This window comes from Anopheles arabiensis, chromosome 2 (genome assembly GCF_016920715.1).
Source record: "Anopheles arabiensis isolate DONGOLA chromosome 2, AaraD3, whole genome shotgun sequence".
Taxonomy (NCBI): Eukaryota; Metazoa; Arthropoda; class Insecta; order Diptera; family Culicidae; genus Anopheles; species Anopheles arabiensis.
The window spans coordinates 91078433-91097453 of NC_053517.1; the positions used below are offsets into that span (position 1 = coordinate 91078433).

Genomic DNA, 19021 nt, shown 5'->3' on the forward strand with positions numbered 1-19021 from the left:
AGTCAACCCATTGATAATTGTGTGTGTTTATTTAAATGCAGATTTTTATGGCATGAAGTTGGTGTTGATACTGTAATTGTAAACAACATATTTGCATTGGCAAAGAGTGAAAGGAGAGTTGCTAATTATAATGCATGGATGGTTGCTTTTACAGCGTCTTGTTTGCACGAGCAACAGCTGGAGTTTAATTAGTCGATACACCGAACGAAAGGATCGATTGCAGCTTCACGATTTATGCACTGTGACTTTTGCAATCATTGGCAAATCGATGCTGGCAGAGGTTAGATAGGCAGAGGTTTATGAAATCCGAGAAATGATGGTCTTAGGGGTAAATGCTAACCCCTAACCCTGCTAATCTCAACCACTTAGATATGATGCTGACACCTTGTATAAAATAGCTGAACTCTTTGTTAGTTTTTAATTTGCTTGTTTTTAAACACTGAGTATAAATTACTTAAATGTTATAACCATTTTCTAAGAAAAGAATTGAAATTTATCGTCGGAATAACACACAGAATATAAAAATAACATGTTCCTCACTTTTCACCCTACTTTTCATCGCATGTCACCTCTGTTGGGAATACCCATTCAGATTTCTAGCTCAACGCAAAGCTATCTCAAGACTGCTATGCTCAACCATATCACGTACGGACCCGTAGCCTCCAATTTATTCCGATCCCAAGCAAAAAAGCCTCTTACCAGTGAAAATTAATGATGACATGTTTACTTTCCTGTTACAACAACACCACAACATTCTAAAGCGAACGGAAGCAATCCGTCGAAAGTTCAGCCCGATATTCATCATTTCGCTTTCTCTCTTTTTCCCCGCGCAGGAACGCATGGTACAGATCACGCGCCAGAAGGTGGGAGGACTCGGACTCAGCATAAAGGGTGGCGCCGAACACAAGCTGCCGATACTGATATCGCGCATCTACAAGGACCAGGCGGCCGACGCAACAGGTCAGCTGTTTGTTGGCGATGCCATCATCAAGGTAAGCGCACCCGTCACCGTTGGTGTCCTGGTGGCGATGGTGGTAGTGGCCAGGAGATACCAGTTTTTATCGCACCACGGGGATCTATGCGTTTGGGTTGGATGTGGGTTTTTCTTTCGCTTCCTTCACTTTAAAAGCTACCCCAAAAAAAGGAAGGCGCCCGGGTGACCTAAAGATAGAATGCCCCCGATGAGGGGGCAAGGAAACCTGTTAGCATACACGTCAGCGAACAACGTACCGGTGACGGTAATATCGATAAGCAGTGTTGTACATACCCACGTAATGCAGAGAGCGTCGGCAACATCGTGTTCTGTTTAGGGAATTTTCTTGTTATGCTGCACAAACACAATGTCGGCTTCACAAAAAGGATGATTTGAGTACAGAAAGCAATTGGTAAATGATTCACCAACAAGCGAAACACCATCCGCTTGTTGATAGCTATCAGCACACACAAACCCAAAACTCCGACCCGTTCGGAAATTGAAATTTATTCCTCAACAATTCAACCCAATTAGAATGGGATAAATAAATGAGTCCCTGTCTTGTGAAAGTTTTGCGTCTCATCCCGTGCGACCTATCCAAAAACCTAGACCCAGAAGCCGGATTTTAACGGAAATATGAAAGGAAATAATTTTGCCCAAGCCGCCCGGAAACTGGCAAGGGGAAAAATTATTTTAATCCTGATTTGTTTCAAGCTTTGTGCTTCCATTCCCTGTTACTCCCAGGCTTTCCGCGAACAAACATTTCTTTGTTTTTTTATTTTGCTTCTCCTCCGAACTGTTGCCTAAAAATAATCAGGATCATTGTACAGCTTTTCCACAGCGGCCAATCAGCGCCAACCAAGGCAACAAAATTGATTCTCTTGGAGCACACACACACACAAACTACTGTAGCTTTCGCTGACTGCTTGAAAACGGAGGATTTCCGGCAAGTAATAAGAGTACTTCCCGTTTCCGGGCATCAAGTAACCTTACTGTGTTTGTATATGTATGTGTTTTGTTTCAAACCACGGACGCGTATTACACCAGAGAAAAACTGCTCTAAAAGAGAGCAAACCAACCCCAATGGTTGAACCAAAGTAAGCTCTTCCGGAACCGGGGAAAATGTGGTTAATCTCTCTACGGATTGCAAACGTTGGGGTTGGACGAAACATTTCACTCTTCCCTGAAACCACAGCGGGCTTACAGAATGGGTTTACAATTAAATTAAAAAATGTTTCGAAACCCAAAAGCCGGAAGATTGTTGCTTTGTTCTTTTTCATCCTTTTATTTCTGAAATTGTCCCCGCGATGACGACATTTGGATCGCAATATTGTCACGTTTTACGTTGTCGTACGAATTAATTTGCGAGGTCATTTGAACAAACAGGTAAATCTGGGTTTTTTTGGTTGTTTTTGTCCATACTTCCTGCTTTCTATTTCGTTTAACCCAATTTCGAAGATAAAGCGAAAAAAAAGGTCCTTTATTGAGCCAGATAAAGAAGATTTCGCCTGAAAACTTCCGGGTGACAAATTAAACCATCGTCGACAACTTAAAAGGGACCGTTTATTCGGTCGGTCAGCTATCTTGGTCGAAATCGCTAATTGCTTGGTCGGTGGTATGGGAAGGTATGTTTTCTTCAGGAATAGGCAGTAACGTTGCCAAAAATGGATCATTCCGAAAAGGTCCACTTGGGTTCGTAAAAAAGTCACAAAGCTTTTGATGGCAGTGAGGTTAATTTTAATTATAGAAATAAAATTCCTATGTACATTGCTCATCTTTAACTAACTAAACCATGGAACCACATCATTTACTTACTTACTTATTTACTTACTTATACTTGATCCAGACGATCCAAATCATAAAATTGATTTTGAGAGCCTGAGAAAACACTGACAGAAAACAGAAGGTAGTCTAAGGACTAAACAGCCCAAATGCGCCCACCATCAAATTCAAGATTACAATAAAAAAATATTACAATTGTAAAAAAATAACACACTTCTGTAACAATTCGATTGCATTTGGTTTGATAAGTAAGATAGTGAGTGCATAGACGAAGAATATATACGATACAATTTGGCAATGAGTTGAATACTGAAGGAAGCTTTCTTATTTTTCCAAAGTAAAAGTCTTGTGCTTTAAGGACTTGTTCTAAATAAGTTATTCTACGTTGTTGTAAAAGAGATCTATGTACAGGCTCCAATTTTAATCCCTCTTTCACACAATATCTGATCTACAAAAGGCTTTATTTCATGTTCTTGAACAAACTGTACATCAAAATGTATACTCGATATTTATATCGATATTATAGTACAGGCATACACTATATCCTTCGGAACACACAGACACAATGAAATCCAGCAACCTAGCCAATAAAGATCTTCATTACATTTAAATCAATTTAAGGCTATGTTTTAATTACAATTCGCTGAGCACAAAAATCTAGAACCACGTGTCTTACTTGTGTACCTAGTAGATCCAAGCGATACAGACGCTCATGAAGTAAACGAACACATTACCCTTTCACTGTTGAGCCACAAACCCCAGACAGACAACAGAGCGTTAGAAAATCGTTCAAAACGTAATAAAACCTCTTTCCGTTTACTATCCAAATTATGATACTCACCACCACTCCACTGAACGCACAAAAGGACACCGAAGAGTTTTTATGGCCTCTACCCTAATGGGTAAGTCATGTACTCCACACGCCCCAATGACTGCTTCCGTTCCTGCTCTGTGCTTTGTCAACGATCAAGCTGTATCGTTGTACTTTTAATTGAACATCAACACAGAGCAGCCAGGATGTCACCTGCGAGTGCGGGAAGCTAAACTCTGCTACAAACTTATCCCATTTACCTGCGACACCAGAGTCCTCTGCCAGTGGATTGTCCTTGGGAGGAAATAATCTCCTCACTGGAAATAGACAGGTCGCATCAACTTCAACTCCGTCCCGTCACTCATTTCAACCAATCGACCCGGACCAGCTTACTTAATCTCCTGGTTTTCATCTGTCCTCTCTGTGTGCGCTCATTGTACTCATTGCAGAACAACGAAAAAAAAACACAAATACAAAAAGATCCCAGATGCCAGAATGTCCCCAGCAAAGGGTAAATGTAACAAATGGGCGCTTACTATTTTCTGTCCACCGTGTGCGGTCCGGTGTCCTTTGAAACCTTTTTTTTTGGTGTGTGTTGCGTTACTTTCGTTTTATGTGCATCCCACGTGAAAGCTCCCTCCTACCTTTGCCATCCCGCGGTGTCGGTGGGCGTTTAATTAAGTTAACGTACGAATGTGTCAATACCCATACATCTTTGCAGGGTGGCAAAACGGAAGGGCGGAACAGGGTGAGCCACAGCAAGGACGGTCCGATCCTTGCCAAACGTCAGACGGGCAAGATAAATGAACACGTCGGTCACTCTTTGTGGCCGTATGTGTTTTTGTGGCTTTTTGATGACACGTTTTGCTCCAACAGCCAGGTACTGTATGTGTGTGTGTCACCTTTTTACAGCTCTGTTTGCTGCTTTTTTTGGATTATTTAATGTAATCCTGCAGACTCTCGAGTTCGTTCAATTCATCAGTAATGGATCACTACTTTTAGTTGTAATTGGAAAACTTCACACATCCACATCCAGCCTGTAATGTAATCTGCCTCTGATGCAGTACACATGATTTAGTGTTTTATGGTATGTGCAGGTATGCGTGTATGTATATGCGAGAGTGAGTGATATAGGTTCATAAATCAGAATCAAAAATTCATCATAGAACTTCATCGTGCGGAAGGAAATTTCGGATGTAAAGGATTGCCCACCGAGTGGGTGCTGACCAAAGTTTCCCACCCAGTTATGGAATAGTCAGTGCTACACTGCAAAAAGCTTACAACGGTAGTGGTCAGCAACCCTTCTTTTTAAATATTCAACCCAAAATCCAAGACCACCACAGCCACCAGGTATCGGAATTATTCAGCACCGACCGCACCGGAATGCAGGACCGTTCGCAAAAAAAAACAGAGGTGAAACATTTAGGCCGGAATTTTAATTAAATTTTGGATGCTTTTTTTCTATGCTTTCTATGCTACTACTCCCTGTGGATTCCTGCGTGTTAATTCCCGTTCCAGAATTCCTTAGAGTATAGTTAAAAGGTCAAATGGCACTGTACCTGCGTGTGCCTATTCAGCCAATATCATTTCTCTGACAAATCTGGGCAGCTTATCGATTGTACGCGTGCGTTGCGAATGATTTTCATTGAATTATGGTTAAATGTAACCGTAATTGCATCACCAACCAGCGTTATTTTATGTGTGTTTCTATTTTAATAACGCGAATGACATAACGAACATCACAAGCAGCAAATTTAATTAGCCACTTAAAGCTCATTATACGTGCTTTATTCTGTACACATCCCCCGATTGACTGCCATCAAAAGCGACTACTCATCCTTAGCACGACCACCGCTCCAAAAGCTCTGAATAGACGACGAAGCGAGTAGTCAAGCAGTATTTAACATCAGAATGTTCTCTGTGCACAAAACAAAAGGAAAAATTCCCAACCAACCAACCCGGGCAGCTCAATTCATCATGATCCTCTAGACTGTTTCATGTAAAAATTCCCAAGACCCCCACCACTACACCGACTCTCTGTTCTTTTTTTTTGTGTCTGTTTCAGGTAAACGGTGAATACATCACAGCCTGTCCACATGACGACGCGGTCAACATCCTCCGGAATGCTGGCGATATCGTTGTCCTTACTGTGAAGCACTACCGTGCCGCCACACCGTTCCTGCAGAAACAATGTAAGTTCCCGAGCCCTTTCTGTTTGGTTTTTCACGGCACACTGTTCTCAACTCTCCAGTAAACGCATGGGGCTGCCTGAAGCAACAAAACAGGCAAAAGTCGTCCACTTTTTTGCTTTCTTTTTCCCCACTCATTTTCTTGCTCACACTTTGCATTTTTTGGAATCGGTCATCTTTACCGGTGGAAAAAGCTGGTGGTAGAATGCGAATTGCGATGAAATGGAGTCAGAAGTAAAGAGCCTTGCGACAACAAAGTGGAAAACGACATACACACTTCAAGTGAAGTGCTGCAAAGCTCAAGTCGTCCTTTCTACCTTCTTTTCAAGGTGTGGGTGTGCTTTCTGTGTAAGCTGTACAGCTAGGAAGCCAGACACGTTTTACCTTGTTGCTTCGCCGGTTTGCTAGCAGTGTGGAAGATACTTTCAATCAAGTTGCAAAAACTTTGGCCTACATTACGCAACTGCTGGGCGGCAACACGGTTTGCGATGGCTATTCGTCTTCTGCGTATAAAGAGTAAAAAGTTACCACAACAAAACACTTTGTTTGAAGGGAGCAACACCGGACTGACTTTCGTGATGTAATTTACGCTCAGTACTAGCTTTTAGTACAAAGTGTGCACTCAGATTGTGCGGAGTATTGTTTTTAGTAATTATTTGCTGCAGGGATGTCGAACCCATTGTGTCGTGCCGGTTGTATTTGAGCCTATTGAATGTTTAGATTCGAAGCAGTGACTTTTTGTTTACTTATAAAACTTCTATGAATATTACTTCTTTAGAGTAATTTCCCGACAGGGACGCTCAGAATATTTTTGGCCTTCTCTAAAAAGAACTGCTTTATGAAAAAGATACATGATTCAGAGTGTTTCATATGATCCGATGAAGTTGGCATACTTTCTGGATGCTCTATGACATGAGGGATACATTCCCTCATGTGTAAATAAATATTTCCATCTGCGTATTAAGTACAGGTAGTCTCCGAGATACGTGGTGCACAATCGCGAAGTCCTGGTCGCAAACTTCTTAGTCGCAAAAATCTTGTCCCTAACGTTCATGGTCGCAAAATTCTTGTTTACGCAATTGAATGCACTTGTGCACTTGTTGTGATGGCAAACATTTGCTAAAAAATCAGTCCTTTGTTTACCCCTTAGAAAATCCAATTTCCCGTTTTTCATCATGTGTCAATCTTTTTCATTAACTCTGTCTGCCCGGACTAACGAAAAGTATTACAACTCCTGCAAGACCCTTTATCGCACAATAGAGACAGAAACTAAGGTTTGACACCCCCGGGAAACACGGGATAAAGCATTGTGTTTCGCCCACGCACACACTTTTGACGTCCGTTTGCTGAAAACTTCTTCGCCCGGAAGCGGAACTCTCGTCCAAGTTTGCCTGCAATTAGCTTGAAAGAACCAATTTCCCCTCCCTTCGTTCACGAACACCTCCAACAGTGCGCATGGGGAAAGGTGCATCATTTATCATGCAGCAAGTTCCAGCTCCTCAAGTCACCCGTCAGTCATCCGAAACTGCACCCCCGAGTGTGCTGCATCCAAAATGAATCCTGAACTCAATAATTTATTCCATCCCTTTTTATGCCCCTCCACCACATCTCACTCCTCCAGTAAGCCGAGAAACGCCCGAATCGGACAATGATGCGACGTGCGCAGAGCTGAAGGCGGACGAAAACTGGAAATCGGTCAACAGTAGCCGCCCGGTGTCCATCAGCTCCGAGCCGGAAAATCGATGGATCGACTTGGTTTCGGGTAAGTGCTTTGTGTGCCGCTAAAATGATGCATCGACACAATGTTGCGAGATGATTGATTTGCCCAAACCCGCGCTCTATCGTTGAAAACGAACCCAACCTATCCCACCCCACAGTGCCGCTGATGATGGCATACGTTACGAGGTACATCTACGGCACGGACAAGCTGCGGCCGAACGCGTTCGAGGTGCGCGGACTGAACGGGACCACCACCGGCATCATACACTGCGACGATCTGGCCATCCTCAGCCAGTGGCTCAAGTACATCACGGACAATGTGGTCGGACTGACGAGCCTGCAGGTACTCCACGGAAACGCCACTGTCCATACACAGCACAGCACACTAAGCATGAGACTCCTCTTTCCATCCCGATAGATGAAGCTGTTCAACCGGAACTTCCCCGTCGGCGAACGGATCGAGTACATGGGCTGGGTGAACGAGGGCGTCATCAACAATCACATCTCGTGGCAGAGCTACAAGCCCCGCTTTCTGGTGCTGAAGGGTACCGAGGTGATGCTGTTCGACTCGCCGCCGCTCAACGTGACCGGCCTGACCAAGGCGAACGTCGCCTACAAGGTGTACCAGACGATGTTCCGCGTGGTGAAGGAGTCGGAAACGGTCGACTCCCGGCAGCACTGCTTCCTGCTCCAGAGCTCCGGCCACGAGCCGCGCTACCTGAGCGTGGAGACGCGCCAGGAGCTGCTGCGGATCGAGAACAGCTGGAACGCGGCGATCGTCACGAGCGTGATCAAGCTGGGCGTAAGTGTTGGCGGGAAAGAGTTTAGCTAGAGTCTACGCTTATAAATATCACCTCTGTTTGTTTTTAGCGCAAAACGTTCGCCGTCTCCCATCACGGCAAGACGGGCGGACTAACCCTGGACTGGCAGGCCGGATTCTCGCTCACGGAAGGAGCCGAAGCGGCCGTCATCTGGCAGTACAAGTTCTCGCAGCTACGCGGCTCCAGCGACGATGGCAAATCGAAGCTGAAGCTCCACTTCCAGGACCACGAAACGCGCACCATCGAAACGAAGGTATGCAGTCTTGGGCCCGGGTATTAATTTGTTTGTCGTCACATGCTTTTCGTTTTTGCGTAGCGTTCCGCAAAGTTCCCGCCAACTTGACGCACACTGAATGGTGTGCGTGCACGGTTATGGGTTGTTTTCTGCATTCTTTCTTGTTAAATGCGTGTTTCACATTCAATGAACGGCTTTGACACTTCGAATCTCTCCGTCAGATTCGTGGATGTCTTTGTAGTGGTTTTTTTTAATTGTTTGTTTTTGTATTTTGGAACTTCCAACCGAACTTCGCTTCCGTAGTAGAACCCCGGCGGCACTGGCTAGGGCACTGTAGATGAATGCGCCCGTGTCGTAAACAGAGTGTTGATGCTAATTTCGAGTTTCTATAGTTTGCTTTTGCTGCATCCTTTTCTGCTTCCGTCGATTTCATCTCCAGCAAGCCTACGTCGTCTTTCTCCGCATCACGGGTAAAACTACATGCCCTGGGGAGAGACATTTCACAGGTCCAAAGCGAGAAAGAGAGAGACACACACATACACACTGTGACAAATACGGGATATCTTTCCGGTTAAAACGTTCAAGCGATATAGGTGTGCTTACAGACTTCAACGAATTCTAACGCAAGAGAAGTGTCAACGCATTAACGATTAAGTAAATCCAAAACGCATTCATCAGCAGCGTGAAACCGCAGGAGAAGGGTTTCAGGTGTGGTGAGGTGGTGATCCCATCACCTTTGGCCACCTGGACTGGATGTGGACTACTGCCCCGTTCAATGTGTGTCGACGGAGACGTTTTTAGCTTTATCCCAGAGCATGTAGGCATTAGTTTAGATTGTTCAAAATATGGCAAAGGTTAGAAATTAGGTGGCAACCAATCGCTCCGAACGGGGTAAGGTGGTCGACGAAGTGGACGTTGGTCCTCGGTGGTAACGATGCAATTAAAAGGTTAGGTTTCATTCGTTGTGATTGTTGGCTAGTTGTTTATTGGACTAGAGAGAACCACGCATGTAAGAGCAGGTACATGGAGGTTGCTTTTCCGTGAAGGATAAGTTTGAGTTTTAAGTTTGTTGGATAGATAAACCATCAGTAAGGATATAAACTAGTGGACAGATGTAACCCCCCCTAGCACAAGCATGTTGAGATCTTCCCAGCACAAAACAGCAACCTCCAATGAATGTGAAATCTCCTTCTCCTTTCCAGTATGTGTGCGAAATACTCGAAATGCACTGACAATGTTTTCTACACTCTTGCCGATCCTTAATTTTATCATTTCAAAGACAGTTTTCATCAATTCAAAGCGAGCATTTAACCATGGTCACCTTATTTGGCAAAGTCCACAATCCATCCAATTGTGCTATTGATCCATAACTTCCCATAGACTGCAGTGATTGCTCCCGTATGGGACGACCTCTAGCGTCCCAGTGCGCACTCCCACCCGTGTTTTTAGATTGATGGCAGCTATTTTCCTGATGAGCTGCTGCTGCTGATTGTTCCTTCCTTTCTCGGGTCAACCCTTCGTTGCATGCTAACATGCGCAACCCGTTCCGCCACCGATAGGGGACCCCAATGCTCCCTAAGGTCCTATTTCAACGTGTACCACAACTACCGGGCATAGCTTTTACTAAGCAACAGGGACGTGCGAAGTGGGTTACACGGATTTAATTGCAAATTGCCACCAACGATTGCGTGTACCAAGTAGCTGGGTTGTAGTACTGTGTGGTTAAAAGAAGGGTAATTATCAAGTCACACAAACATAGCATGGTGAAATGATGGCCCCTTGCACCACATCAGAGCGATATATGAAGTCCAACTCCAGTGTGGTTTGATTGAATAGCATTGAATATGGTGAGGCGCAAAAAAAAAGGGAAAACAAGTACCATTTTCTTTCCCCCTGTTGGGATGTCAAATTGATACCCCGAGACGAGTTACAGTTGTTAGTAAATGGAATGTGTTATACAATGGAAAACCCCAAAAGCCTGTACCCGAATTGAATTTGTGCACCCTTCCTTCGATCTGTACATCACACCGGTACCGGTAGAAACATAAACACAGCACATAAATACATAGCTCCAATACAGCTACTAGAAGAAAAAAAAGAAAGCTAGGTTATACTAGACGCACGTGCGCACTCCGATATAGTTGTTAAAAGTAACGTCTAAACTAGAAGTAATGGAAACATCTCTTTCAGTGCCGCAAACCGAGCACACTGATACACTGTACCCACCAAAAACGAAATACAACAAGTTTAAAACACATACAACCGAAAGAAAGCGATTTAAGCAAATACCGATGTTAAATAGATATTAAATCGAAGCCCCCGAATGTCTGCCGAGATCAAAACGTAGAACAATTTCATAATTAACCACACCAACACACCTTGTTAGATAGATTGTAAAGCAAAACCAAACATTTAACACATCAAAGAGTGGAAAGAGTTAAACGTAAAGCAATGGAGAGAAGAGAACAAGCAAACAAATATACAACTTCAGCTTAACCAAACCATAACACGTCTATAACCCAGAAGCGAACTGGATATCTAACTCCACTATACTACTACCACTGCTACCAATAACTAATAACACCTGCAAAAAAAGCAACATGCCGCAAATCCAACATATACTTGTATCGAAATAAAATAGACAACCGAAGAAAAAAGAAAAGAAAAACTCCACAGACTAGTCAAGAAATTATGAAAACTAAAATCAAATTACTAAACTACTATCTTCTTTAGTGAAGAACGCGCAGTCACATGAAAAATAGTTAAAACATGGTGTATAAACGGAAACAAAAACACACACACACGCTGACACACATTAATATTGGTAACTGTTACAAAACTGTGGGCACAAACTACTTGTAAGTGTGACTAGCAAAAGCAAAATAGCAGCAAACTTGAGTTAGAAACCGAAACAAACAAACAGCAAATAGCAAGTCAATTGCTTCAGATCAGTTCAGACCAACTAAGGAAACACATTGTAACAACTGTCTTTGCTGTTAGTGCTATTAGCCGGCGCTTGGCATTTCTATTTGCACTTGTTTTGTTTTCCCTTTGTTTCGTTTGTTGTCGATTTGATTCTGTTTCTTTTGCACCTTTTCTCTCCGTTTTTGCTCTGTGCTTGAGTGACATGGTTTATACCTCTAGTTTTGGGTAACGATAGTTTATTGGTTACTTTTCATCTTACTTTTGCTTTTTTTCTACTGCCTCTTTCTGCCTACTTCTACAAACACACTTTCCTGATCTGCTGACTGTTTTCATGTCTTTCTCTTAATTCTAGATATAAAACTGCCCTGTTTGCTTTCAGCAAACTTGATACACACAGAACAATGCAACCACAATGCCATATTACAGTGTGAAAAGTAAGCTCAAAGGGAGCTGTTAGTTGATTTTACTTCATTTTTACCTGAAATACAGCAAACAGGCGAAAAAAAACACTTCTAATTATATCGCTTTGTCGCGAATTACAGTGAGGCAATTACTTTTATGTGTCTTATATAGAGAAAGCACAGAGTGTAAAATTGAACCAAACAACAATATTCCAATATGTAGCAACACTATAGGAAGAAAAGTTAAAAGCACGTGAACTGAAAAAAAAATAATTAAAATTTGCTCATTAGATCCCGATTTATCGAATCTCTTGCTACTTCGTCGATAGCATTGCAGTACTATTGAGTGATTTGAGCATCTTAATAATTACACATTAACACACTCTCGCTGTTTACTACCATTGTCTGCAAAAATGGTTTATGAAACTGTCTGTTGATATTTGATTGCTTTATACTGTGACAAAAACAAAAGTGGGGAGGGTGTGAACTATTTTTTTACACTCAACACTAAAACACACACGCATACATACACACACACTACAAGCGTATATTGTTGTTATCACCTGCTAAGAGGTTTTGGGTGCTTGTTAAGAAACTGTTCTCGTAATTATTACATACTTTACAATCGTTAACTGCACAACGCTAGGAGAAATTGAAAACAAAAAACTCAATGCTTCGTATTATTCTGCGATTCTGCAATCTTTTTTACGCACAAAATTAGCTGAGCTGTTTTTTTGTTTGCCTTACAAACATTAAAGGCAGATGTATTTACAATTATAATGCTCTTACAAAGTCAGGTATTTGGAATCGTGCATTATATGCTGTTTGCTGTCTTTACACACCTTCTTTGACTATCAAAGTAGCAAGAGTTTAAGCGATTCAGTAGCCTACTTAAAAAGGTTAGATTATATTAGTTGCACGCAGTGCTAAATATTTTACATTTACATTTGCAAAACCAAAACACAACAACACAAACGAATGTGAAAGAAAAAGATCTGACCTAGGGAAGGAAAAGAAAACGTATAATCAAACAATTGTTCACTTGAGAAAGCAGACGATAGGACGTGTCTGCGTATTTGTGTGTGTGAGAGAGAGAGAAAGAGAGTGAAAGCAAGATAAAAGAGTCCGTAAAAGAAAGCTATATATTACTGTAGGGTATACACAAACACGCATATATACAATATATTGCTATTTAACGGAAAATCTATCCCTGTCAACATATATTTACACGAGATTGCTCGGGCAACAATTTTCCGTACATCTTCCCTTTGTATAATCCACACACACACACGACTGGACGGGATGCAGGCACAACTTCTTCCCTTCGAATGTGTATTCCCAGTGCAGTGTAAAAGGATGTTAGTAGAGCTTCCTTTCAAAAACAAATATTTTTCTGTGCACCAACAAATGGACGGGTTTGCCCTCGTTTTCAAACATTTCCAAATAATTCCTTCCGTAAAAATGGTAGTGCTAATAACCAAAAAACCAAATGGTGCACAAAACACTGGCCATAAACTTTTATCACACACTGTATCTCTCTCTCAATCTTTGAATATCCCGATTAGCCGGACTGTACTGTATGCAAGACAGAGCACACTTCTTCGAATGCACCGCCGCCCATTTTTAAAAACGAAACGATATACCAAAAAAAAAAAGAACAAAACAAAACGACAAGTAAAAGATTGTAAAACCAACTAACCACAAACACATTAAACCGCACATTAGTAAGGGATAGGAAAGGGATAAGTCAATAGTCATCACTAAACCAAACCAAACAGGTGGTGTAGGAAGAGCAGTAGCATCGGAGCAGTGAGTACAAGATTGGATTGGGTATGTTAAAAGAATTGTCAAATTGTGCTGGAAGGACACGCAAGGATGGTAGACGGTGCAGAACACAGATCACATTCTAAGTCAACTAATCATTTGCTTAGGGCGTACAGGTTAGGTTAGGTTAGGTTTGCCTGGTTTATCTTAACTGAACTTGTAACAGCTGGTAAAGGGCTTTCAATGAATACTAATTATGTGAAAATGTTTTGGTTGGGAAAATAAACAACTTAGTTTAATAATAATTACTCCATCATAAAACTTGAGTAAAGCGGAATCAGGCAAATCAATTATGCATGAAGCTCAAATAGAAAAGGGATTAAAATGGAGCAAAATGAGTAAGTAACAGTGCTACTTACCAACTCTACTCGTCTTGCAAAGCTGGATTGCCGCTCTAGTTGACTTCTTCGTCGCCTGACAGAATGAACTCTCCGGTGTGCACCGGGGTTGTCGTTTTTGTAAAACGGTGGCTCTCTTCCGGTTGCGTTGCCGCCCACACTGGGAAGCGGTACTTGAGTTCTTGATTGTCGACATGATCGAAAAACCGATACCCAAAATAAAAGCTGAAAAATGTGATGTACTACAAAACACTGCGCGCAGGCACATAATCCTTCCTTCTCACTTTGTCCGGCAGTCATCCGAAATTAATGACCGTTAGAAGAAACAGTTTTTACTGTTTTGCATTATTATTTTGGTAGCCGAGTTGCCTACACCTTCCTGTGATTCGTTTTATTAGATTGGTTTATACCATTTACCTTACTGTTTTAATTATTAAATCTTTACAATCTTGGTATCATCGTGGGGAAACCTCGTTATACCCTTCTTGCCTTCTAGCTACTAGAATTGCTGTTTTTTGCTTGATTCAATTTGTAATGTACACAACAAAACAAAATGCTGCACTGCACACCACCCAATGTTCCACACTTTCTAGTTTAAAATAAAAAAAATCGGCTTCAACACAGTTCAACAAAAGCCACCTTCACTACACATTTTCTCCTAATTAAATGACTGGACAGTTACGACGAGATGCTTCTTACCCGGCTCTCTCTCTCTCTCTTTCTCTATGCGGTATTGCATAGCCTTCTACACAGTGCCTACTTTAATCCAGTAAAATTAATATGACTTTTGGGCGGGGGGGGGGGAACGTTTAAGAAATTTAAGTGAAACGGCAAGCCAGCAGCAATGCGACTTTCCAGACCATTCTAGATAGATGCGTGGAAGAAGGGTGCACTGAACTGTGTGTCCTTGTTTGGAGCCATCAAACGGTCTCGATAACGGGAGTCTGGTGACTATTTTTTCTGTTTTGCTTGACGTTTCGGGTGGGTGTCTTATGAATGATCTCTGATAGCAGTTTGGCTGGACCAGCCTCTTATTCCCTTCATTCACTCGGCGTTACAGTACTGCACCGTCATGGTGGTCCGATTGAACAGCTCGAGCGTGAGCGAACTGAGAAAGACGGGCACCGAGTTGTGCGTTTTAAACTGCGTCTCGACCAGATCCCGCAGCGACGCGGCATAGTCCGATTCGAGCAGCGTCAGCACACTGCCGTCCGGTGCGAGCGCAAAGTTCAGGTACTCGTCCGGGCTTTCCGCGTACTGGCTGCGCAGCTGGAAGTAGCTACCGCTGATGCGGTCAATCTTGAAGCCGAACAGCAGATTCACCACGGTGCGGAAGTCTTCCGACGACTGCTGGTACAGCTCCTTCCGCTGGTCGTACTTGGCCTGCAGCTCCTTCAGCTGCATCCGCAGGTCGACCGACTCCTTTATCTTCATCGTCATGTTGCCCGTCTCGTCCGTGTTGTGCAGACACTCGGTCAGATCTTGGTTCGTTTCCTGCAGCCGCTGTATGTGCAGCTTCAGCCGCTCGATTTCGGCCATCAGCTTCAGCTTCGTGTTATGCTCCGCCACGATATCTTCCGTCGCCGGGCTGTTGATGTAGCGCACCAGCTTCGTCGTTTGGGTCGGGCACGGGCGGTTTATCTGTGCCCTTAGCGTTCGGTTTTCTACCTCCACCTCCAGCTCGTCCTTGCGCCGCTTCAGGCGCTCATTCTCCAGCCGCAGCTCGTCGATCTCTTTGCGCAGCTTCTCGTACTGCTCGGACGTTAGTACGAAGCCTAGATGTGTAGGAGGAGGTTTGGAAGTGGGAAAGTAAGTAAATTTTACTGTTTGAAATAATTTGTCGTGGAAGAAGTGCACCTTTGGTGGAACTCTTACCTTACCTTGAGTTAAAAAAACTACACCTAACCTACTTAAATCACAAATAGACTTCTGAAATACCAAACAACATGCCCGTCATGGGTTTAGTACCATATGTATGGGCTGAGTCACCATGCCCAGAACTGACTATCATCCTGCTAAGTATGTCACGCCCACATGTCACGGATAGCCAAGCTCATTAGTGGCTTAGGCCGACCCCTAGACCGACTATGAATGTTGTGCCAAATAAGAAGAAGTAATACCTATTGTCTACGGGGATGCTAAATACGTTACGAATGTTCGTGTATTTTTAGTACAACGTAATACTTCATTAAACACTTTTCCATTGCGACGCCACAAATGAGGTTATTCCTACACATAATAAGTCCTACATAGAAAAATAAAGTTCTCCTGTGTGCTTTTAGTGCAACGGAAGGAACATTTTGCTCTACTCTTTCAACCCTAATAATCAACTTCGTTTACTTACTGATATCGGGCAACACTTTGTTCGCTTGCAGATCGGCCTCCTGCTTCTGGCACAGATCCTTGTACCCGGTCAGCGTCTTTTCCAGCATTTCGATCCGTGCCCTTAGCTGCTTCTTGTCCGCCTCACTGCCCACGACGGAATGGCTAACTGTTTGGAGTAGAAAAGAAGTCCTGTTTTAGTACCACCACCACTCACACAACCATCCACACTGTCCCACGTTCCACTCACTCGTAAGATCATTCTCGTAGCTTTCCAGCAGCTGCTTCAGATAGTCCCGCTCGCCCGTCACCAGGTTAAGCTTCTTCTGCGCCCGATGCACGATGCTCTGCAAACCTTCCTGGGCCCGCTTGTAGTCGGCGAGCCGCCCGTTCAGCAGCGCATTCTCCGACTGCAGCTCCTCGATGCGCCCCTGTATCTGGTGCTTCTCCGTCTGCACCGACGACTGCTCGTTCGCCAGCACCAGATCCTTCTGCAGGATCTGCTCGATGCGGTTGCGCACCGTTTTCGCGCTCACCAGGCTCTCCTTGGGCGTGTAGTCCTTGCCGAGCTGGCGCCACTCGACCAGCTCCCGCTCCAGCTCCTTCACGCGCACCTCCAGCGCCGCCGAAAGCGCATCCTTCTGCTCGAGATCCTTCAGCCGTGCCTGCGAGCTGGCCACCTGCTCCTCGAGCAGCAGCTTGTCGCCGATCAGGCTCTGCAGGTTCTTCAGCTGGTCCTTCAGCCGCACGGTCTCCTTCTCGAGCTCGGTGGTGTTCGCCAGCCGGTCGGCCGACACCTTCGACAGGCTTTTCCAGTCCTCGTAGCTGCCCACCTCGTACTCGAGCGTTTTCACGCGCGATTCCGCCTCCGCCAGCCGGTCTTGCGTCGCTTCCAGCTCGCGCTTCGTTTGATCGTACGCGTCCGCCTTGCTCTGGAGCGTGTCGTTGATTTCGCGCGTCGTGTCCAGCTCGTCCTGCGCGAGCGTCAGCTGCTGCTCGAGGTCGTTCACCTGGGTGGTGAGGTCGCGTATTTCCGTGTTCAGCTCGCCGGTGTCCGAATCGTACTTCTGCTCCAGCCGCTGCAGCGCTTGCCGCAGCTCGAACTGCCGCCCGTCGGCTTCGGTTTTGAGCTGCTGGAGCTGGGTGCGCACTTTGTTCAGGTCCTGCTTGGCCACGTGTTCGCGCTTGCGGACGAGCTGCAGGTGCTTCTCGAGATCGGTCACCTTCTGCCCGCTGAAGCCTAGCTCCTTCTCGAGCGAGGATATTTTGTGCTGGTTGCGCAGCTGCGTCGTTGCCATTTCCGTGTTGAGGTGTTCAATTTCCTTCTTAAGGAACGTTATCTACGGTGGGTGAGTAAAGAGACTGGTAAACCGCGGAACGACCACCAAAAACAAAACTCGTTCGTTGCCTTACCCTTGAGCGTGCCTCGATCAGATCGGCCTTTATACGACGCGTCTCCCACGGGCTTTGGGCCACCTGCATCGTGGTGGTGTAGCCGGTCGCAGTTGTCGAAAACGAATCGCCACTAACGTTCCCTTCGTACATCGTATCGGTGGTCCTATCACAACCCGGGCCGGATATGCGGCGTTTCTTACGGCCTACAGGAAGAAAAGAAGAGTACATTGCAGCAGGCTGGTCGTTCGTTCAACCCACAATCCACCTTCACTTACTCAGCTCAAACGAGGCACTGTTTTCGAAGCTCAGCCGGCTTGAGCCGATCGCGGTAGACGAACTCATCCCGTACGTCGTTAGCGTCTCATCGCATCCCTCGCCGTCCATCGTGGTTTGCATCGCGGCCGCCACCACTTGTTCGTGCCGAGTAAGCTTGCCTCACACCACCAACCTGCACCGCTGCTCGAGATGGGAGACTCGCTGGACCGGTGTCTTTTTGCCGGGAAAACTGCCACCTGTTCCGTGTTGCTCTGTTTTCTTACACGATTTAGCAGAAACCGGTATGCTTCACTTTTCTGCAGACGATCCTTTTTGGCATCACCGAATGATGCCTGTTGTTGACAATAGTTTCGTTAAAAATGTGCATGGGCTTTCGTTCAGTCTGCCGTTTGACGTTTATGTGGTGGTACAACGAAACGCCGCATGGTGGCGCTTTCATCAGCAAAAGGGCAAAAAGCCAGGGATGGGAAACTAACAAATTGCCGTACAACAGCACATTTGGTAGCAATTTTTTTTTTATGAAAAGCGTTTATGTTGCTACAGTGGAATGGCTTTATACAGAAACCTTTTATCTGGCTGGCCATTTTCTCTTGCTGTACATAATCACACTTTTTTACGACGTTGACATCATTTGCAGAGGAAAAGATTAAAAAAAACAGTTATCAGACCATAATATTATCACGATTTTTTAACTGTAAATGTTGCTTCAAGCGGTAGTTCGTCAAGCGTGTCAAGTAAAGTTAAGTGAATTTATTTTGCATTGATTTTATAATTGATTTGTAAAATCTGTACAATTCGGAATGAGTGGTAAAATTTGTCAAGTTTAGAAAACCGCGCATCTTTGAATCCGCGTTTTCGAGTACGGGACTACCTATATAGCTGATTTTAAATAGAAATGACCAGTTCATGCGTATGCAATATATCTTAGCGTATTTGTAATAATACACAGTGGAACGCCGTTTATTCGGGAACCTTTTATCCGGCTGTCGGTATATCCGTGTTGTTGTGAA

General features: G+C 44.3%; 2 protein-coding genes across 2 annotated transcripts in view; one reads left to right on the forward strand and one right to left on the reverse strand.

Moving 5' to 3' along the window:
* The window catches only part of LOC120896911 (gamma-1-syntrophin), a 49042-nt gene extending 40342 nt beyond the window's left edge, over positions 1-8700 (forward strand). The window contains exons 5-10 of the mRNA XM_040301434.1: positions 834-992; positions 5632-5758; positions 7377-7517; positions 7633-7817; positions 7893-8276; positions 8345-8700. Of these exons, the coding sequence (XP_040157368.1) occupies positions 834-992; positions 5632-5758; positions 7377-7517; positions 7633-7817; positions 7893-8276; positions 8345-8575 (1227 nt within the window). The 3' untranslated portion in view covers positions 8576-8700. The remainder of the gene's footprint in view (positions 1-833; positions 993-5631; positions 5759-7376; positions 7518-7632; positions 7818-7892; positions 8277-8344) is intronic.
* A 4117-nt stretch (positions 8701-12817) lies between these two features.
* Positions 12818-18379, reverse strand: LOC120898027 (mitotic spindle assembly checkpoint protein MAD1). The gene is made up of 5 exons (XM_040303336.1): positions 18011-18379; positions 17754-17938; positions 16591-17680; positions 16363-16509; positions 12818-15793 (listed from the first exon to the last, which is right to left on the reverse strand). The coding sequence occupies exons 1-5, from the start codon at positions 18129-18131 to the stop codon at positions 15063-15065; spliced, it is 2274 nt and encodes a 757-aa protein (XP_040159270.1). The 5' UTR covers positions 18132-18379; the 3' UTR covers positions 12818-15062.
* Between the last annotated feature and the right edge of the window lie 642 nt (positions 18380-19021).